Genomic DNA, 20,553 nt, shown 5'->3' on the forward strand with positions numbered 1-20,553 from the left:
ATTTCCGCACGTCTTTTCTTACGGATTTTTTCTAGTCTTTCTATTGTCTAGGGCCCATGTGTCAAACTCAAGGGCCGCCACATCATTTTATGTCCAGCTGCAGAAGAAGCGGTTGTCCGCTGTCCCCGGAGGGCGCAGCCAGCGCTTGGCAGAGTGGGTGGTGCCAGCCAAGGAAGCGGATGCATCTTGGGTTCTGAGCTCTGGCGAACCTCCACGCCGCTCTGTTTACCAACTTACAGATGGCGGCATGGCTCTAACCCCCTACCTGGCACCCTAGCCACACGCCAAGGTAGGAAGCTCCGTGCTTATGTGGTGGAAGGGGAGAAACCCATCATAGTACAGAGAGCGCCACAGCTGTGTTATGGGGTAGGTACATTTAGGGCTCATTCACATAAGTGTATGGAGTTTGGGTCTGTGAAATATGCAGCGTCTTCATGTGAGTATTCGCTGCGCAATTGACTTCAATAAGCAATTTCTGTCCATAATACGGAACAAAATGGGCATGCTGCGATTTTTCTTTTTTCCCACGCCTAATATAAACGTCTGAATATCCCAATGCACATCAATGGTGTTTAAGCTGTCCATATTGCACATGTAATACGGAGTGCAAATACACCCGTGTGAATGAGCCCTTAGAAATGGCCCTTTGAATGTGACCCTAGTGCTGACGTGGCCCGCGGTGGCCATGAGTCTGATCCCCCGTACTGGAGGATGGGGTGCTGTATGTCGGCATCGCACATTATCACTCCCTCCTCTCTTTCCTGCCCGTCACACACTTGTAGAGAGGAAGTACATATCAGATGATGGTGATCTTGTGGTTATTTACTTTCTGCTTCAGTTGCTCAGAATTAGATCCCGTCTCCACCAGTCCTCCATGTTCCGTGCGCCGTCCGAGTCCGGTGAGCAGTTGTTTCTCACAATCTGGGAAATGCAATATTTATGGGTCCTGGAGGTTCTGGGTCCGACTGCCAGCAGTAAATGACCAGGTGGGGGATTTGGGTGAGTTAAAGTGTGCATACCATAGAAGTAGACCAAATGGCACATTGGAGAATGAGTGGGAAGTCCTAGTTGGTCCCATCTCCTTGGGGACCTATGCCAGACTTTTTCCCCATGAGTCATGGAAAGGGTATGAAGGGTGGAGCAAAACTTGGCACCATAATGGAGGAGTGGTCAGTTTTGATCTTTGCTATGGGCTCGATTCTTATCTATCAGAGACTCTGATGGTAACTTATGTTCATGGGATGGGGGTACTTTATATAGGGCCTCTACTTGATGCCAAAAATGGTTGGGCAATAAAGGCATCCACTGCCCACTCCTCCAGCTTCCATTGGTGGTTTCCACAGACCTCCTGGATTGGGTAGTGGGCAGGTGATGTGCTCAATCTACTACCACATGCTCCTTATGCCTACATAGATGTCAAAGTCTCCATATACCCAAACCTCCTTCTCTTTTAGTACAGATGGTGAGCAGATGTCTTATTGCGGTATCTTCTATGTATGGTGTACATCAATTATCTCACACCACCCAAAACATACCAGTATAATATAGTGATGGCAGCATCGTGGCATGGGGATGCTTCTCGGCAATGGGCCCTGGGAAAAGCAGCGGGTGAATTAAATACAGCAAAGTACATGAAAATCCTGCTGGAGACCACAAGAGAACTGCAACTCTGGAGATTTCTTTTACAGAAAGTGAACCATCTACAGGAAAGTCCAGGAAATGGGATGTGAATACTTTCTGTAGGTCCTCTATTACGCCTTTTAGGCTACTTACAGCCTGCAGAGCGCAGGACCGAACAATGATGATACTCCTCGTCTGTAAACTCAATGAACTGTGTCCCATTCTTGCATAGGTTTTCTGAGTGTAAAGAAGTCCTCAGAGGTTCCAGAGCCGGTGACATGGATGGTGACAACCCTCGCACCCCACTGCTGAGCATTGTTCAGGAGTCATACTTGCCAAAGACTGTGTCAAGTAAGTATATATACACCTTCATTAGAGTAAAGTAGACCACCAGGCCACAAAGGGTGATTGATGGCAGAAGTGTCCTCTTGGTATTAGAGATACTTTGTGTAAGGTTTGCTTTATTCCAGTTGTGTGCATTGAGAAGTACCAGTTAGGCAATGGGGGAATTTCTAAGTCATTGCATATCTTTTGGAGCCAAAAGCCATCAAATATTGCGATATAGAAAGAACAGGATGTACTGGAAACTGAGGCATGAACCTTCAAGGAGGACACTAGAGAGGAAGCCGGTAAACTGTAACGATGGCACCAACTGTTGGCCATTGTCTAAATGTCCGCATGCCAAGACCGTGAATTAGTCTCGGATGTTGCCTCAGACTCCTAAGTGACACATTTTCTTCCTCTTACAGTTGCTCTGAAGTGCATCTTGGTTGGGCTAAATATTGCCAGTATCGCTATCGGTGAGTGACCGTGTGTATAATGTTCCCATTGAGTTTTGTCTTAGTGTACAAACAAATTTGGTATTCTTATGTCTATTTGGTGCATAAAACTATTGTAAATAGGGTGTGGGTCTGATTGCCTCATTAACACCTTAAAGGGGATGTTGGCATGAGGCAATCTCCCCAAAAATAAGATGCTCACATGTGAGCCACTAAACATTAGCTATATTTTGTAGGGGGAAACAAACAAGTGTTCAATTTTCCTGCACTGCCTTCTCAGGGGAAATAAAGTATTACATGTGCTCATTGAAAGCAATGGGTTACCTGTGTGATACAGGACAGGTATTTGCTGAGCCACTCACCGTCATTTTTTCAAAATTCCTGGAAAACAGGAGAAGATTAGAGGAGGGCAAATATTGTCCCTATCTTCAAAAAGGAGAAGAAGGTGGATCCAGGAAACTACAGGCCTGTGAGCCTGACTTCTCTACTGGGAAAGATCTTTGAACAAATTACTAAACCGCATGTATGCAAGTACTTGGATAAAAGGGAGTAATTAACCAGAGCCAGCATGAGTTTGTCAGGGAAAATGATTAAAGGGGTTGTCCCGCGCCGAAACGGGTTTTTGTTTTTTTTCACTTGCTGCCGCGGGACAACCCCTTTAAGTTTGCTGACGACACAAAGCTAGGAGGGATAGTTAAGGCTTCTTTCCCACTGTTTTCACAGTCGGCCGATATACGCTACCATCTGTGGCGTTAAAGCTCGTGAACGGGTGCACAAATCTAATGTTTGTGTGCCTGTTCACATGGCATGGGCTCCCGGCGCATATACACCAAGGCTGCCAAGCCGTTGCCCCTCCCTCCCCCTCACAGGCTCACCTCTACTCTCCTCCCCACTCACTTTTTGCAATGGGAGGGGGTGGGATGGAGGCAGAGCTAAGTGCTGCCCCGTCCTGCCTCCTCCCATTGCTGGCTGCGGGGAGTGGGTGGAGCCTAGCTCCGCCCCTTGTTCAGTCAGCAATGGGAGGAGGTGGGATAGGGCGGCGCTTAGCACATAGTAAAAAGACTTGGGTATACTAATAGATCATAGACTGAACATGAGTCAGCAATGTGATGCAGCAGCAAAAAGGCAAACACAATTCTGGGATGTATTAAGAGAAGCCTAGAGTCTAGATCACGTGAGGTCATTATCGCCCTCTACTCTTCCTTAGTCAGACCTCATCTGGAATACTGTGTCCAGTTCTGAGCACCTCACTTTAAAAAGACCTAGACAAACCGGAGCAAGTTTAGAGAAGATTTACCAAGATGGTGAGCGGTCTGCAAATCATGTCCGAAGAGGAACGGTTAAAGGATCTGGGAAGAGAAGAGACTTAATAGCGGTCTACAAATATCTGAAGGGCTGTCACAGTGCAGACGGATCAGCCCTATTATCTGCACAAGGAAAGACTAGAAGCAATGGGATGAAACTGAAAGGGAGGAGACACAGATTAGATATTAGACAATGAAGGTGATCAATGAGTGGAACCGGTAACCACTGGAGGTTTGAGTTCTCCTTCAATAGAAGTCTTCAATTAAAGGCTGGACAAATATCTGTCTGGGATGATTTAGTAATCCTGCACTGAGCAGGGGGTTGAACCCGATGACCCTGGAGGTCCCTTCCAACAAAAGATTCTAGGTCCTCCAGAGAAAGACACTCTTTGTAGCCGATCTCTAATCTGTGGCAAGATGTCCTATGTATGTACACAAACCATAAAGCCTATAATGTTCATAATAGACTCCATGGATGATGACCCAGGTCCTTATTACTAGATCTTCAGTTCACCCAATGAGACTGATTTATCGGAATGCTAAACCTACACCGAGGTAGAAGCGGACAGGAGAGATGCAGCGGGACCCCCTTTCCTCTTCCTACTGCAGCGTCCCATAGGGACACCTCAGATACGTGGGGAGCTGGGAGGGTTAAGTGATGGCTTATCACGGCGGCACTTACCAGGCTGCTTTCCCTAAGAGATGACACGCAGTCAAGGCCAGAGTTCCTACACACCGGTATAATCTTCGGCACAGAATAATCACAGACAGTCTTTTAGTACCTCGGGTCCCTAGGAACGGTTAGGGCCCGGTATAAACTTTACTCGAGTAAACTTGTAGAAACCATTATCAAAAGGCAATTTAGGTCCAGTTTATACAGTGTAGGTAAGAAAGAGGTCAGAGGTCAGGGAGGAGACACAGGATGACACCGGTCCTGCAGTCCACGTTACCTGTTGGGTACCGCTCCTGGAAGGGAAACACTCCGGAGGAGGAAAGGTGTAGGGGTCACTCCAGACACTGTCAGCAATTATTAACTTTCACCCAGCCCTGGAGATGCGTGGTTGTAAACACTTAGGCCTCATGTCCACGGGGAAAATCGGGCCCGCGTGGATTCTCCATGCAGAATCCGCAGCAGGTCCCTCCTTTCCCGGGGACATGAGGCCTGAAAATAAGAATAAACTCACCTGTCCTGGACGCTGCGGGTCTCCCATCTGTCGCGGCTGGATGTTCTTTCCTCGGCCCGGCGGGTGTGCTTGGCATGCTGCGCCGGGCACAAGAAAGAAGATCCAGCCGCGACGGAGGGGAGACCCACAGCGTCCAGGACAGGTGAGTTTTAATTCTGGTACGGGTGTTCCGCGGATCCAGACGGCTTCCATAGGCTTCAATAGAAGCCCGCAGGAGACCCGCATGAAAATGGAGTATGCCGCGTTTTTTTCCCGCACGCGGATCCACGTCTGAAGGTGAAAATGACATCCGCAGGTATTTAACTAACTGCGGGTGTCCAATGCATCCCGATGGGGCGCGGATCCGCGTGCGGGAGAAACGCTGCGGATTTTAAATCAGAATTGTCCCGTGGACAGGAGGCCTTAAGGAGCGTACTTCTACGCGGGGATTCTGGCTCTGGATGGCTGCGTAGCAAAACTTGAAGAATTACTTAGTACCTCTGCACTGGCCTTGTCAGGGAAAGGTGATTACTTACAATTGCTCTCTTATTTCGGGGCTCACTCCACTCACATCCAGAACTCAATCATCTCGGGATATGTTTCCTCCTCTTCCATCTTCACCACAAGGAAGCTGAAGGTGCTTCCATGTGGCTCTGTGTTCGGTGGAACTCTTGCTACTTCAGAAGATGGACTCCTTTTCCCGCTCTCAATCACTCCTATTTATACCCTCGCCCATACCACATGACATGACAGACCGATACATTTACATGCAGGCAATGATTTTATTAAAGTTAACCCCTCAAACGCCGCAGCTGTGCAACACACACACTGGATATGACAGGACAGGCTTTGCACAGTGCATCCACGTAGGACAAACATGTATGACATTTATGGAGGGGACTGGGATGGTGTGCTGGGACACTACACTACAACTATAGTTTACCTCAAACACCAGAACCCAATGAAAGTGAGCAGCTCCAGGCTAGAGACGGGGAGAACGCAACTGCGCCTCTTCTGCAACCTGCAAGTGTAATTAGGGGAGAGTGGATATAAAATGACAATTGTCATTCCAGCTTTGGGTGTGACTAGAGCATAAGACACCATAGAACGTGGGATCAGTGCAGAGTTACTAGGTTTTATAAATGTGATCAAGAACTATGGCTTAGTAAGCAGAGCTATAAAGCGATCGTCACTTTGGACTCGTTACTTAACCCTTTAGTGACCTCAATCTACCTTTTTACTGACATTAAACCTGGACATATATATATTTTTTTAAGGCTGTGGCTTGGCTGATTACTGACAGACAGGCTCCTGCTCCAACCTCCAGGAATGGAAAAACATCAGATCCTGGCAATTTAACCCCTGACATGCCACAATCAACAGCAACTGCAGTGGGGATGGGGCACCTCCTGTCACTCATCAGTACCCCAACGTGTGATGGCAGCTGGAGGCCTGACAAATGCCTCTGTCTGCCATGTAACTCAGCCTATTAGACCCCGCCTCTAATAGTCTAATAAGATGCTGTCAGACATAGTCAGACATAAGTAATGCAGTGTACTGTCGTACTTCTGGAACGGCTGCATGTTCAGGACCCCTCCAGGGACTAAAAAAATAGTGTTGAAAGTTCAAAAAAGTTTAATAAAGGAAAAAAATCCTGTTTTAAAAAAAACAAAACATTTTCTGCACAAAACCTATTTTAAAAGACAGATTTTTTTTTTAAAGAAGCATTACATAATAATTGTTGTTACTGCGTTTGTTTGTAAAGACCCAGACAATGAAAATATGTTGCTATTCATCGCCATGGTGAATGCCATAAAATTATTTAAAAACTACTGGAAAAGTTACAATCTTCTGGGTTTTAGAATGCGGCGGTGCAGTCAGCTGTAGAAGAATAAGTACATTTAAAAAAACGTGCTGGAGAATTTTTTTTGCCCCCACGAAAAAATGTAATACAAGTTCTGCAACACAATATATGGACCCCGGAGTGCGGCCATTAAAACCAACTCCTCCCACGATAAACACGCCCTTGTATGACAAGTGGAAGAATGAGATTAGCGCTCCAATGTGATGTTTCAGCCGAAACGCGTTGCACCTTGTGAATAAAGAACCTTTTCTCGTCATAACTTGGACAAGATTCATTTCTACAAGCTGACCTGGATTTTCAGGGGTGTCATTTGCACTGACACCCCTGCTAAGTAAGTTCCTTCTGCCTTCTCATTCCACCTATCCGGTTACTGGAGCACAGGGTTTTTTTTTTTCTAATTTATTGTCTACTGCCTTGTATGACAAACGATGGCTCTTGCAACGCGATGATGAAAATCGCTCGATCCATAATGCACAAAGTAGTCCGGTTACTAAGGGGTTAATATGTTTGCGTTGTGTCTTCTTCTTCCATTGCAGGAGTGATCTTCATGAATGAGTGCCCAGGGCAGTACCTCATCCCCTACTATCTCATCATCTCTGGGGTGGCATGTCTCCTGTTCCTCTGTATGACCTGCCTGCCATGTGTAGACGAGGAGCAGGTCACATCCGTGACTCTGGCCAATCTCTGTGCACAGGGGGTATTGCTCCTATTCCTCTTCGCCTTCTTCATAGCGGGTAAGTATCATGGAGGCCGGACACGTGGATGGGGCTTTAGAGAGAACGGAGTTCTAGAACAGAGAGAAAGTGATAAAATACGAACTTCACAGGATACTCATTCAATTGTAAAACGGCAGTTAGCTTTAGATGCAGCAGACTGGCATTGAGCAATATCATTTAGTTGATGTTGGGTGTCACCAATACGGGGTTTACTGGTCTGACAATCACCAATCTGTTACATGTGACACCTGGGGGCAGACCGCAGAGTCGACTTATGTCCAGCTCTCCAGATCCTGTACCTGTACTTCCTGGGAGGATAGTTGGGGGAGTTATTTCAGGTAGTGCAGGCACTTCCTGGGAGGATAGCTGGAGGAGTTATAGCAGGTAGTGACGGCCGTTCCTGGGGGGATAGTTGAGGGAGTTAGAGCAGGTTGTGCAGTCAGTTCCTGGGAAGATAGTTAGGAGAGTTATAGCAGGGAGTGCAGGCAGTATCTGGGAGGATAGCTGGAGGAGTTATAGCAGGTAGTGCCGGCAGTTCCTGGGGGGATAGTTGAGGGAGTTAGAGCAGGTTGTGCAGTCAGTTCCTGGGAAGATAGTTAGGAGAGTTATAGCAGGGAGTGCAGGCAGTATCTGGGAGGATAGCTGGAGGAGTTATAGCAGGTAGTGCCGGCAGTTCCTGGGGGGATAGTTGAGGGAGTTAGAGCAGGTTGTGCAGTCAGTTCCTGGGAAGATAGTTAGGAGAGTTATAGCAGGGAGTGCAGGCAGTATCTGGGAGGATAGCTGGAGGAGTTATAGCAGGTAGTGCAGGCAGTTCCTAGGGGGGATAGCTGAGGGAGTTATAGCAGGTAGTGCAGGCAGTATCTGGGAGGATAGCTGGAGGAGTTATAGCAGGTAATTCAGGCATTTCCTGCGATGATAGCGGGGGGGGGGGGGGAGTTATAGCAGGTAGTGCAGGCACTTCCTGGGAGGATAGTTGGGGGGGGGGGGTTACAGGAGGTAGCGCAGGCACTTCCTGGGAGGATAGCTGGAGGAGTTATAGCAAATAGTGCAGGCAGTTCCTGGGAAGATAGGTAGGAGAGTTATAGCAGGTAGCGCAGACAGTTCTTGGGAGGATAGCTGGGGGAGTTACAGCAGGGAGTGCAGGCAGTTTCTAGGAGGATAGCTGGGGGAGTTACAGCAGGTAGTGCAGGCAGTTCCTGGGAGGATAGCTGCTGTGGGAGTTATAGCAGGGAGTGCAGGCAGTTCTCGTAGAGTTCCAGTGAGACGGTACAGATTACTACTATGAGGTTCACTCTCTCGCCTTTCTGTCCTCCGCAGGTAACGTATGGATATATTCCCTATACCATGGGCCCTGGAATGATCCATCGAGCCCCGAGTATTGTGCCCGGGTGCTGTACCTGTATGCCTTCTGGATAATAACCCTGTGCCACCTCTGCTTCTTGGTCCTCCTGTGCACCTACCTCTGCTTACTGCTGGGTCTCTATATCCTAAAAAGGTCCATTTTTGGGAGTCGGAGCTCCTAAGCCCTCATGACCAGTACACAGGGACGCTTCCCTTCCTTCAGTGATAAAACATCAATAAAGTGGCCTTGAAATCTGAGCCGTGGTGTGCTGTCCATCTCAAGAAATGTCACATGACCTATCTTGTTCACATTTGCGCACCGCAAGAGCACTTTGTGTAAAAGTACAAACGCAGGCAGCCGGCACATTCACCGCGTGTATACACATCATGGATGCGATTTTGTATTTTCTGTGCACAGACGCACTCTCTCCGTGGACACAAATACATGCGGTGACGGCCAAACACAAATGTACATTTTGGTTGCACAAACGCGTCGCATGTGCACAGCCAGGACGCTCTTACATCAGTGTGAGACCGCCTTACTGATGCTGCGGTGCGATTTTCAATATTAATGAGGAATCGCCCCCTAGTGGTAAAAATGGTTTATAGCATGGCTGGACAAATCTAGGTTGTCAAGTGGACTAAAAAAGTGACACAAATCAGGTACAGCGATGAGACTGCACTGAGGGAGTAGGCACAACAGCCATTGTACAGCGGGGCTGGGACTACTGAGAGGTGGGGGGCGTCACGGTGACTACTGACAATGTGAGGACCTGCTGCGACTTACTGGGGATGCGAGGTCCTTTGGTAATGGTGGCCCCCTCTACAGCGCCATTTTTTTTTAAAACTTTGTTTTTATTAGTCACATCAGGATACACTTTTATCGTTGGTGGCTTTTGCAGATTTTTTAACATGGAGACATGAAAAATGCGAATGAGGATGACTCATAACACTATAATATAACTGGGGAAATAAGGGGGACAGAGGGGGGGGGAAATGGGGTGGGTGGTGGGGAAGGGAGGGGGGAGGGGGAACATGTGCATTAAACCAAACTCTTGACCCGTTTTGATTGTTGGCGTGTTTGATCCGTTGACTTCATTTTTTTTTTTAACGGTGTCCCACTGTGCGGCCCCCACTGAGTAACGGTGTCCCGCTCTGCGGCCCCCACTGAGTAACGGTGTCCCGCTCTGCGGCCCCCCCACTGAGTAACGGTGTCCCGCTGTGCGGCCCCCCCACTAAGTAACGGTGTCCCGCTGTGCGGCCCCCCACTGAGTAACGGTGTCCCGCTGTGCGGCCCCCCACTGAGTAACGGTGTCCCGCTGTGCGGCCCCCCCACTGAGTAACGGTGTCCCGCTGTGCGGCCCCCCACTGAGTAACGGTGTCCCGCTGTGCGGCCCCCCACTGAGTAACGGTGTCCCGCCGTGCGGCCCCCCACTGAGTAATGGTGTCCCGCCGTGCGGCCCCCACTGAGTAACGGTGTCCCCGCCGTGCGGCCCCCCACTGAGTAACGGTGTCCCGCCGTGCGGCCCCCCCCCACTGAGTAACGGTGTCCCGCCGTGCGGCCCCCCACTGAGTAACGGTGTCCCGCCGTGCGGCCCCCCACTGAGTAACGGTGTCCCGCCGTGCGGGGCCCCCCACTGAGTAACGGTGTCCCGCCGTGCGGCCCCCCACTGAGTAACGGTGTCCCGCCGTGCGGCCCCCCACTGAGTAACGGTGTCCCGCCTTGCGGCCCCCCCACTGAGTAACGGTGTCCAACACACACACACACACCTCCGCGGCTCCATTTTTTTTTTAATGGTGTGTCGTGTCCCCCCACCCACCCACCCACCCCCTCTGTAGCTCCATTTTTTTTTTCATGGTGTCCCCCTGTGCAACCCACTGAGTCATCCTGTCCCCCTCTGCATTTCCATTTTTTTCATGGTGTCCCCCCTCTGCATTTCCAATTTTTCATGGTGTCTCCCCCTCTCTGCGGCTCCATTTTTTTAATGGTGTCCCCCTGTGGAACCCACTGAGTAATGGTGTCTCCCTCTGCGGCCCCATTTTTTTAATGGTGTCCCCCTCTGCGGCCCCACTTAGTAATGGTTGCCCCCCCCCCCCCCCCCCCCCCCCCACACACACACACACACCCACCCTCACCCTCTGCGGCTCCTTTTTTTTTTTTTTATATCCCCCCCCCCCCCCCTTCCCCTCCATTTTTTTTAATGTGTCCCCCCTCTGCAGCTCCATTTATTTCATGGTGTCCCCCTGTGGAACCCACTTAGTAATGGTGTCCCCCCTCTGTGCGGCTCCGTTTAGTATTGTGTTCTCCCTTAATAATAGTGGCCATATTAGTGGTCCTCCCCCTTCCAAACAGCTGGAGGGCAGGCAGCCCCCTCCTGATATGCAACGTCTTCAGACTTTCTCCCTCACGCTGTCAGAGGCTCCGCCCACTGCTACGCTGAGGACAGTCTGGCCCCTCCCCCTTGTACGCTACATGTAGGCAAGGGTGACCCCCCTCTGCGGCTCCATTTCTGTTATGGGAATACTCTGGAAGTCACTGCCATGGGGGCGCTGTGGAGCTCATTATAAGGGGACACTGTGACTGACACTGTTATGGGGATAGTCTGGAAGCACCTGCTCTGGGGCGCTGTGGAGCTCATTATACGGGGACACTGTGACTGACACCGTTATGGGGATAGTCTGGAAGCACCTGCTCTGGGGCGCTGTGACTGACTTTATTATGGGGCGCTATAGTCACCGCTGAGTGACCACAGATACCAAGTGAGCTGCAAGCAGTTACTCAATCTGACATGCCAGGTCAGACTTGGGTGTATAAGCGGTTCCTGCTCCTACCTAACAGATACCGCATAAATAATGTCTCCGCAATAGACGCCATGATGGGTGAGCTAATGGCATTCATTTCTATTCGTTTCTGACTACAGAAACATGGCCGCCGCCCATACACAACATGAACGGCTGCGCGCCCTGTAATGTGATATTCCTTAGGGACACTTCAACCTCTGACACAAGGTTAGGCGAACCAATCCGAGCGTTCATCTGGAAAGATTGACATGTCTCTAGACGAATCAAAGAGAAGACCGAAGTCATGTGAAAACCCTGCTGAGCGCTACAGGCGGGCGGGGTTTATCTGTGATTGACAGTGAATCCAGCCAATCGAGTGACACTTACTCAGGGAACGGCCTATAGGAAGCGGAGAGGGGCGGGATGGGAAGATAGGAGGAAGCGGTGGCAGCAGACATGGTGGGTGATGACTATATAATGATAATGGCTTCTGCCCCATATCCCTCTGGGTGGGAAGCAGGCTGTATCACAAGCTCCGTCCGTGGGCATTCAGTACTAGCAGCCATTGCAGGGTCGTCAGCCGGCTGTCTGCAGACCTCAGGGACTGCAGTGCTGTGGAGGTGTCAGTCTTCACTGTGTTTAGGCATTGTATTCGTGGCTGAGGATGAGCTTTCTTGTGTTTCAGACCTCCACGCTGACGCAGGGCCTGGAGCGGATCCCGGATCAGATGGGCTACCTGGTGATGAGCGAGGACGGCGTGCTGGCGGTGAGTAACGGCGCTGCCGCTATAAGCTGCCGATGGCCTTGGACCGGCCTCCATGTTTAATCTGTCCGTCCTCAGAGCGCCGGCGACCTGGAGAACGACGAGCGACTGGCTGGCGTGATCCGCGAGATGGTGACCACGGCCTGCAGCTTCCACGGCTTGGGGACCAGATCCCGTTCAAGCGCATGAGCGGTGAGTGGGCGCCACGTTAACCCCTCGGTGACGCGGATAATATTTGGGATTTTCATCTCCACTTTCAAACGCCATACTGCATGGGGCTCTTTATGGCGTGACGCGCTGCGGGTTTATTGGGTACACGTGGGGGATAACTGGCCATTGTGGCGCCATCCCTTGCTGACCCGGTTTCAGGGTAGGTGGTCAGTAACAGATCAGCGGGGATCCGGGACCCCCAGGGATCTGCTGTCCCTCCGGCTCCATGGCTGTCTGTATCGAGCTGTTTTGCTGCAGGAAGCAGACAGCGACGTACTCTGCACAGTGGACTGGATTGGTACTGCAGGCCTATTGAAGTGAATGGCACTCAGCCTGCAGTAACAATTCAGTCCACTGTGCCATGTACGGCGCTGTCTGCTTCCTGAACCAAAACGGCTTTGTACAGCAAGCCACTGACCCGGAGGGACAGCGGATCACTGGGGTCCTGGGTGGCAGATCTGTTACTAATCATCTATCCTGAAAGTAGGCCATTGATAGCTAGAAGTGAGAAGACCCCTTAAATGTTGTGACTAGGTGAGCGAGGGTCCGCCTCTCACTCCGTTTCTAGCAAAAAAAAAGACCCCTATATGAGACAGTGGGAGAGCAAATACGTTCTGATGGATACGTGTGAAGTTGGGCCGGCTTCACATCTGCGTTGGGTCCGTTGCAGATCCAGCACTAAATCCCGTTAGAAATAGTCCTGCATGCGGCGCTTTTTCTTCCAGGACAGGGCCGGGCAGCTGAGCGGAGACCATTCTAGTCAGTGGGGTCCGTCCGGCGCTGTCAGTTCTGCCAGAAGACCGACTGGCCTGGGATTCCCTCTCCTGTTCCCTAAATGGAGCCCCGACGAAGGTGTGGCAGCAGCCTTGCAGTTAGAATGTCCATATCGCCGGCCCCACTTCAAACGGCTGCAGCTCTACCGGAGCGGCGTACTCGGTAGCGCTCACATCCTAGAGCCACGAGTCGCTGCTGATAGAGCGGAGCTACAGCTGTGTGAAGTAGGAGCTTCCCCTCCTGTAGAACCAACCAGCTGGGGGCGCTGTGTGCACAAGGGTGAGAACGCTGCTCCATCTCTTATACTGGACAGGCTGCCAGCAGAGAACAGTAGCTTCTACCACATGCTGGACACACGTGGGGCTGCCTGCTGTAACCAGATGACCCGTTGTCTCCTCCGCAGTTGTCTTCGGGGAGCACTCCTTCCTGGTCACCATCTCTGGACAGAAGATCTACGTGGTGAAGCGGCACAATGTGGTGCGGGAGCCCATCAGTGTGTAGGCGGCGCCCCCGGAGGCCGGGATGGAGCTGGATCGCCTGCACCCCTCCTCCCCCGGAGTTGGATGTTGATTGTTTGCACCACATAAATCTATAAAGTTTATTAACCCCTTGGTGTCTGCGCCTTCATCACCAACTGTTTTTTCAGTCTTTTTCATTGCCGTATTTCAGGATCCACAGCCGGCAGGGGGCGCTGTTCGTGGGGTGGGTGGTGGTAGCTTTTTAATGACATCATTTTTGGGTTCATATAATGGATTGCAGGGCATTTATTTTGGGGGGCTCTGCCGGTTGTGTCTCCTTTGTATGGGGTCCCGTCTGCTGACTGCCCTCGCTCTCTGGTCACGCGGTGCCGGTATTAACCCCTTCATGTTTTTGTTTTGCTATTTTTGTACACACTTATTATTTAAGCCTTTCTTCTGTCGTCGCAGTCTCGGAGCCCGAAGGTTGTTGTTCTCCCTCGCGGGCTCTATGGGGCTCGCTGTTTGCCGGATGGACTCCAGGCTTCATTCATCTCATTTTGGGGAATTGATAACATTTTGCCTGCTTTTTATTCCATGTTTCTAGAGCCCAGAGTAACCAAATCTGCACTTCTGGCCTTTTTTTTTTGCTCCTGGTGTTTGCGGTGTGAGGCTGCCTGCACAGAGCGGATCGCCCTCGCCAACACGTGACTTACCCACGGATGTCAGGCAATTATTAATTACCTCACCCAGCGGCCGGCGAGGCACTGAAGCTCCCGCTGCCATCAGGGGGCGCTGCGAGAGCGGGAAGGCATGGACAGGCCACAATTTTTTCCAGCACCACAAACTTCGCCCCTGTATATGACTCCGTTCAAAAGAGGAGCAGAAATCTTGCCCAATTGTCCTGGTCATGTGACCCTACATTCATTCTGCGGGCCGCTCCCATTATACTGAGGTCAGAGGGATTGATTTTATTTTTACTTTTCATTACTGCATTCAGCACCCCCCCCCCCCCCCCCCTAACATTCTTCTTCGGGTTTTTGGGGGGCTGAGTTGTACTTTTTATGGATCTGTGTGACCTTTTGATCACTTCTATTCTGTTTACCTTTCTAGTCTGGACGGTAGGGTGGAGACACTGCCGTCTGACAGCTTGTATTTCTATTATATGACTATATACAGTTTTTTTTCCCCCTAAATGTTGTATTTTTGTCCCCCTGGGGGACCTGATTATCACCATCTTTTCTCACTCTTCTGATACACTACAGTACTTCAGTATTGCAGTGTATTATGGAGTACATTTTCTCCTGTAAAACCTGATCCGCCTCCCCAAGGATGTATTTGTACCAACTCAAAGAGTATGAGCCCTCCAGCAAGTTTGTGCACGTCCCTGTAAAGTATGTACCCCCACTAAGAAGTAGGTGCAGAAGCCCGCTCCAAAGCTAGAGCAGCATCATCGATCCTGTGATGTCCCTGTACAGAAGCCTGCGGGGGAGGGAGATGACTAGTTGGCAACAGCCGTCCACCCGGATGATAGTCGGTGCTCCGGGCGTCTGTGGATTGTTCACAGACCCGGACACCTACCTGATAAAGTATCATGCAGCAACCTACAAGAGGCAGCGGTGACGGATATCTGAGATGGTGATTACGGGGGTCACCTCCCCACCCCTGATGGCTCCAGCTGGACACCCTGAATGGCCACTTTATTAGAGGACCCTCCCCCTCCCTATCTAGTAGCGTGTGTAAATGAGCCCCAATGATTCTCCCTGGTCGCTCCAGGGCAACAGCTGCCTGCGCCATAGCCGGGTGGGCATACATGAGGAACTTAAAGGGGTTGTCCAGTTGTAAACAACTGCTGCCTCTACTCATGATAGTCCAGCTCCATAGAGCAGTGGAAGTCTGGTGTCCAGGACCCCCACCGATCAGCTGTTTGCCTGGCCAATGTGTTGCCGCATGGCGCGGATTGCTATAGGAAGCAGGCAGCTCCATGTACACCACAGTGGCCAGGTTTGGTATAACAGGTCATTCACCTCAATGGGAACTTTGTCTGTAATACAAGCCTGGCCACTGCAGAGGGAGCAGAGCTGTTCACTTCCTGCACAAATCAGCTCAATGCCTGGGCAGACCAGCCCTGCGTACAGTTGGTCAGTGGGGAGTCCGGGTGGCAGCTCTCCATTGAGCTACTGCAGATAGGCCAGAAACAGTTGACAGTAGCAGAGTGTGGCGAATGGAACCTGACTGCGCTACTACACAATCCAACCCCCAATGACATCTACTGTCTCCGCTGCTCCCACTGAAGTGAATGGAGCCGTGGTGCACACACGTGACCATCCCTACAATCATTCCAGACACTGCAGACCCGTTCTCCCTCGCAGCGGCTGAACCCCCATGATTAGCTAGTTATGCCCTGTCATGTGCACAGGGGACAACTTTATATCATTGGACAAGCCCTCTGAGGGGTAGCCCAGAGAGGTGGAATCCTTACCCAGGTCTTCCAGTTCTGACCCTGGGTAACATGGTATATACCCTCTCCGTGCCCGCCCGCCTCTTAATAACTAAGCCAACCCCAGTCTTGTCTGTGCATCAGCCATGACGGGTAAGGAGGCTGGCTTAGTCATTAAGATGAGTGAAACAGACGACTCCAGCAATGATGGAGTCCATACCATGTGACCCGGAAGTGGGGGTTCCAACAGTAGACGTATTCGGCCTCCTTAAAGGGGTTTCCGGCAAAAACTATTGATGACTTATCCACAGGATAGGGCAGTAGTTAATAACCAAAGACCGGCGCACAGGACCCTTGCCATCCATTGATCACCTGGCCGGCTGTCTGTGCGCCATAGTAGACGGCACCAGAAGTGGCCTAATTGGCTTCGCTCCCGTTGCAATCAATGGGAGTTACAGCGGCTCTTACACTTTCGTGCCCGTCCCCGCTATCGGAGACAGACGTGTAACAGCTGCTTCAGCTCATAGTGATTTCAGCGGACGTGAAGGCAGCTAGGCCGTGTCTGGTACCGTCTACTATACTGCACGTCTAGCGCACCGACAGCCGGCCAGGTGATCGCCTTTGATCCCTGCTGATTAACAGTTGATGAGCTGTCCTGAGGATACTCTTGAGCATTGTTGCAGCCGGTGTGAATAACCACAAGAGGCGGCGGCGGCGACGCGTGGAGGTGGAGTTCTGTATTCTGTTTGTTCAAAAATAAATAAACATAAAAACATAAAGTGCAGCGACAAAGATACGACGACAAATAAACCTTCCCGTGTGTAGTCGGTGAGCAGATCACAGAAAGCGCTCAAGTATTGGCAGGAATGTGGGGGGCAATTAGTGCAGTTAGGGGGTCACCTGCACCTGTTGGCGAGTCAGTAATGTAATGTGCGGTTCTGCGCGACGACCCCTCCCCCGGCTGAAGCACAGAAAGGACAAAAACAAAGTCAATCTTCAAAGGCGTTTCAGTCCTCAGTAGGTTTCACATGTGGCGTGGTCCCAGGGCTCTTAAAGGGGAACTCCAGCCAAAGGGTAGAAATACATCTTCAGGCGGAGTTACCAGCGTTCAGACTCCTCCCTCTTCTAAGTCTGAGATTAGGTGAGCCGTTCCTGCAGAAGATTGCTGCATGGGTTGTCATGTAGTCTAAGGCAGTAAAGGGGCGGGGCTGCCGTCGGACGGCGCATCACTTCCTGTGGTCACATAGCTCAAAAGGAAGAGAGGCGGCAGAGGAGATGCCTTGGATCTCAGAAGACGGGAGCCCCAATCAGCTAGAAGGTTGGAGACGGCTGGAAGCTCCTGGAAAGCTGAAGGTTCAGGTGAGTGGAGTTCCCCTTTAACATTTATTCCAGTGGTGATGACCTTTTATCATAGGATAGAGGATTGTGGGAGGGGGTCACATGACCAGAATAGGCCCACGTTGGGCAGAATAATTTTTCCTATTACGGTTTTGTCCTTTTTATGTTGTAGTCCCGTAAAACGGATAAGAGACAATTCCCCCCGCTATGTCTAACGAGAGCAGTGGCGATTCATCCGTCTCCATGCCTAACGCGGGCAATGGCGATCCTCCTCCCCCTCATGTCTAACGAGGGCAGTGGCAATCCTTCTCCCCTCCCCCCCCCCCCCCCATGTCTAGCGAGGGTGGTGGCGATCCCTTTACCCCCCCTCCCCTCCATGTCTAGCGAGGGCGGTGGCGATCCTTCCCACACCCCCATGTCTAACGAGGGCAGTGGCGATCCTTCCCACAACCCCCCATGTCTAACGAGGGCAGTGGCGATCCTTCCCACACCCCCCCATGTCTAACGAGGGCAGTGGCGATCCTTCCCACAACCCCCCATGTCTAACGAGGGCAGTGGCGATCCTTCCCACACCCCCCCATGTCTAACGAGGGCAGTGGCGATCCTTCCACACCCCCCCATGTCTAACGAGGGCAGTGGCGATCCTTCCCACACCCCCCCATGTCTAACGAGGGCAGTGGCGATCCTTCCCACACCCCCCCATGTCTAACGAGGGCAGTGGCGATTCTTCCTCTCTCCCCCCCCCCCCCCCCCCCCCCCCCCATGTCTAACGAGGGCAGAGGCGATCCTTTTCCCCCTCATGTCTAACGAGGGCAGTGGCGATCCGTCCCCCCGCTATGTCTAACGTGGGCAGTGGCGATCCATCCCCAGTGTACAGAAAGTGGAGCACTGCTCCAACAGGGGCACCCTGATCCAACCCAGGGTAAATATTGGCACTGTTCTTTGCGATTTGCGCACAGCCATGGTGGAAGCTCACATGAAAAACCCTTTCTTCAATCTGACCTGTACTGCCAAAGGGGGACATCAAGGTCTGGACCCCCTGCCCCCCAGTGTGACATAGCTTGGCTTGTCCATTTACATGGAGAACCCCTTTAGAATTAATGTCTTAGCATCGTACCGCCATAGTGTGCAGCAGCCTCACAGTCAGTCATTCATCTCTATTCCAATCAGTCTTCCGGGTGGCAGGAAGCCCCCCTCCCAGATGATAACGCGCCGGCCCTGCGCTCCCTGGTGGGGACCCCACATTCATAAGCTTATAGAAGAGGGTTGGCACTGCCTCAGATGAATTTTTGGTTTCAGATAGAATTTCCCTTTACATATAAGTACCTTATTGATCCCGACCGCTAATTCCCACGTACCGTATATACTCCAGCGTCCCGGCGCCCGTGGGGCCACTAGTACCGCTTCACATCACTTCTATGAGAATGAGTAAAGATTTGGAGTACCGACATCGCTAGAGCTGTTTAGTGGAGGTGCAATGCAGTGCGGCCTCCAGCAGGTGGAGCAGCAATCTCCAAAGCCTGACCTCGCACTGATAGTAGTCTACCTAGCCCGGGCTGGGCCTCCACAATCGTACAGTATAATCACCTTCTCTACAGTTTTGGCATGTGATTATACACCAAGCACCCCGCACCCTTTAAGTAGATTTTAAACATGTAATTCCCTTCTCCCTCCTGTACATAACCTGACCTGTAGAACAGAGGAGGGTCTCTGCCAGCTGGGAGCGCCATTCCTGGAGGACGGGTTCCTCCGCCCCTCCCCCCCCCCCCATTGGAGTCCAGTGTATATACTGACAGTAAAGTGTAAACTCGCTGGTACATGGCCATTATTTAAGGAGTCGACCCGCAGCCGAGACCAAAGCTTCCATTGCTGGGTGTCGGGCAGCGGGCGATCCTGGCGAGTGCAGAAGGCCAGCGGCTGAAATGTATAAATTAATTTAAAAAAGCCAAAAAATGTAAACATAAGAAACTCCTGCAGGTCCGAAAAAGATGGCATGAAAATGGGCGGCGGGGTAAAGTAGGCTCCGCCATCATTTCCAGGACACCCCATAAGTACTTTCATCCAATCCAATCCTCAGTCTTTGGCCCTGCCCTCACCCACATGAGCAGGGCTTACCCCAGCTTGGCCCCAGATCCCTCCCCTCCCTAGGCTGTTGCCTGCAGAGGCTGCATTTGGCCCCGTTACCGAACTCACTCCGGCTGCGTTCAGCTCCATAGAGCCCAATCTCTATAGGATGAAACCCCGTCCAGCAGAGACTTTTTGGCCCCGGGTCCTTGGATGAGCCAAGCTTACGTTGGCTGTTTATGTCCCCCATCATAGTTTGGCTGAATCCTCCTTCGAGCTGCTTCGTCCACACCCCAGACTTGTTAGCGCCCCCTTCCACATTCAGGTGCGGGGAACGAGTCTGCTCCTTGAGGTCATCGGGAACGGTGGGGTCACTGGACCGGATTCACCACCAGGACTTTGCACTGGCGCTTTGCAATTTTATCCAGGGACAGAGCAGCCCGCTCGGGGGGCAAGTAGAGCGGCCGACCCAAGGGGGATCCCACCGTGTGAGTGATAGCCCGACGCTCCATCACGCTCCCGGTCCTACAGGGGAGACAAACAGTAAGGCCGTCACCATCTAACGTCTGGGCCTTTCTGCAGGAAAAGTCTTAACATTGTACCGTTTCTATCAGCCCAGTGCAAAGTGTGTAGATGGAAGCTCATCGCTATGTACGTACATCTGATGGAAGGGTCAGTAAAAAGTGACTGACGGCGCCGTTATGTATTAGATTAGCCTTGAATAGAAAATGATTTTTGCTGCTGGAAAACTTGTAAGCCGACTCTTCCAATCTTACCGTTTTACAGCTCTGCCACTTGCAGTAACCGCTTTTGACCACCACCTGGTTTAAAGCTTTGCCATAGACAACAATGCAGCAGCGCCCCCAACACTGCTCTAGCCCAGGCTTCCACTTCATCAGGAAATCTGTGTAAAAGTTTCCACCCGGTGTCAGAATATTGCA

General features: G+C 51.3%; 3 protein-coding genes across 4 annotated transcripts in view; 2 read left to right on the forward strand and 1 right to left on the reverse strand.

Moving 5' to 3' along the window:
• Nucleotides 1-775: 775 nt before the first annotated feature.
• LOC136610881 (transmembrane protein 272-like) lies at nucleotides 776-9,045 on the forward strand. Of its 2 annotated transcripts, none has more exons than XM_066590080.1 (5): nucleotides 776-899; nucleotides 1,853-1,971; nucleotides 2,370-2,420; nucleotides 7,267-7,464; nucleotides 8,764-9,045. In XM_066590080.1, the coding sequence occupies exons 2-5, from the start codon at nucleotides 1,899-1,901 to the stop codon at nucleotides 8,967-8,969; spliced, it is 528 nt and encodes a 175-aa protein (XP_066446177.1). In that variant the 5' UTR covers nucleotides 776-899; nucleotides 1,853-1,898; the 3' UTR covers nucleotides 8,970-9,045. The 2 variants fall into 2 exon arrangements, with proteins under 2 accessions (XP_066446177.1, XP_066446178.1); XM_066590081.1 differs by having other exon boundaries at nucleotides 877-999.
• A 2,888-nt stretch (nucleotides 9,046-11,933) lies between these two features.
• On the forward strand, nucleotides 11,934-13,928 carry LAMTOR4 (late endosomal/lysosomal adaptor, MAPK and MTOR activator 4). Its single transcript, XM_066590082.1, is given in 5 exon segments — nucleotides 11,934-12,027; nucleotides 12,254-12,334; nucleotides 12,410-12,482; nucleotides 12,485-12,523; nucleotides 13,719-13,928. Coding segments are annotated over 5 exon segments (294 nt in total). The 5' UTR covers nucleotides 11,934-12,024; the 3' UTR covers nucleotides 13,817-13,928.
• A 6,055-nt stretch (nucleotides 13,929-19,983) lies between these two features.
• Nucleotides 19,984-20,553, reverse strand: part of TRAPPC14 (trafficking protein particle complex subunit 14) — a 7,132-nt gene continuing 6,562 nt past the window's right edge. Inside the window, 1 exon segment of the mRNA XM_066589516.1 lies at nucleotides 19,984-20,137. Coding sequence (XP_066445613.1) covers nucleotides 19,984-20,137 — 154 coding nt within the window.

This window comes from Eleutherodactylus coqui, chromosome 2 (assembly GCF_035609145.1).
Source record: "Eleutherodactylus coqui strain aEleCoq1 chromosome 2, aEleCoq1.hap1, whole genome shotgun sequence".
Classification (NCBI taxonomy): Eukaryota; Metazoa; Chordata; class Amphibia; order Anura; family Eleutherodactylidae; genus Eleutherodactylus; species Eleutherodactylus coqui.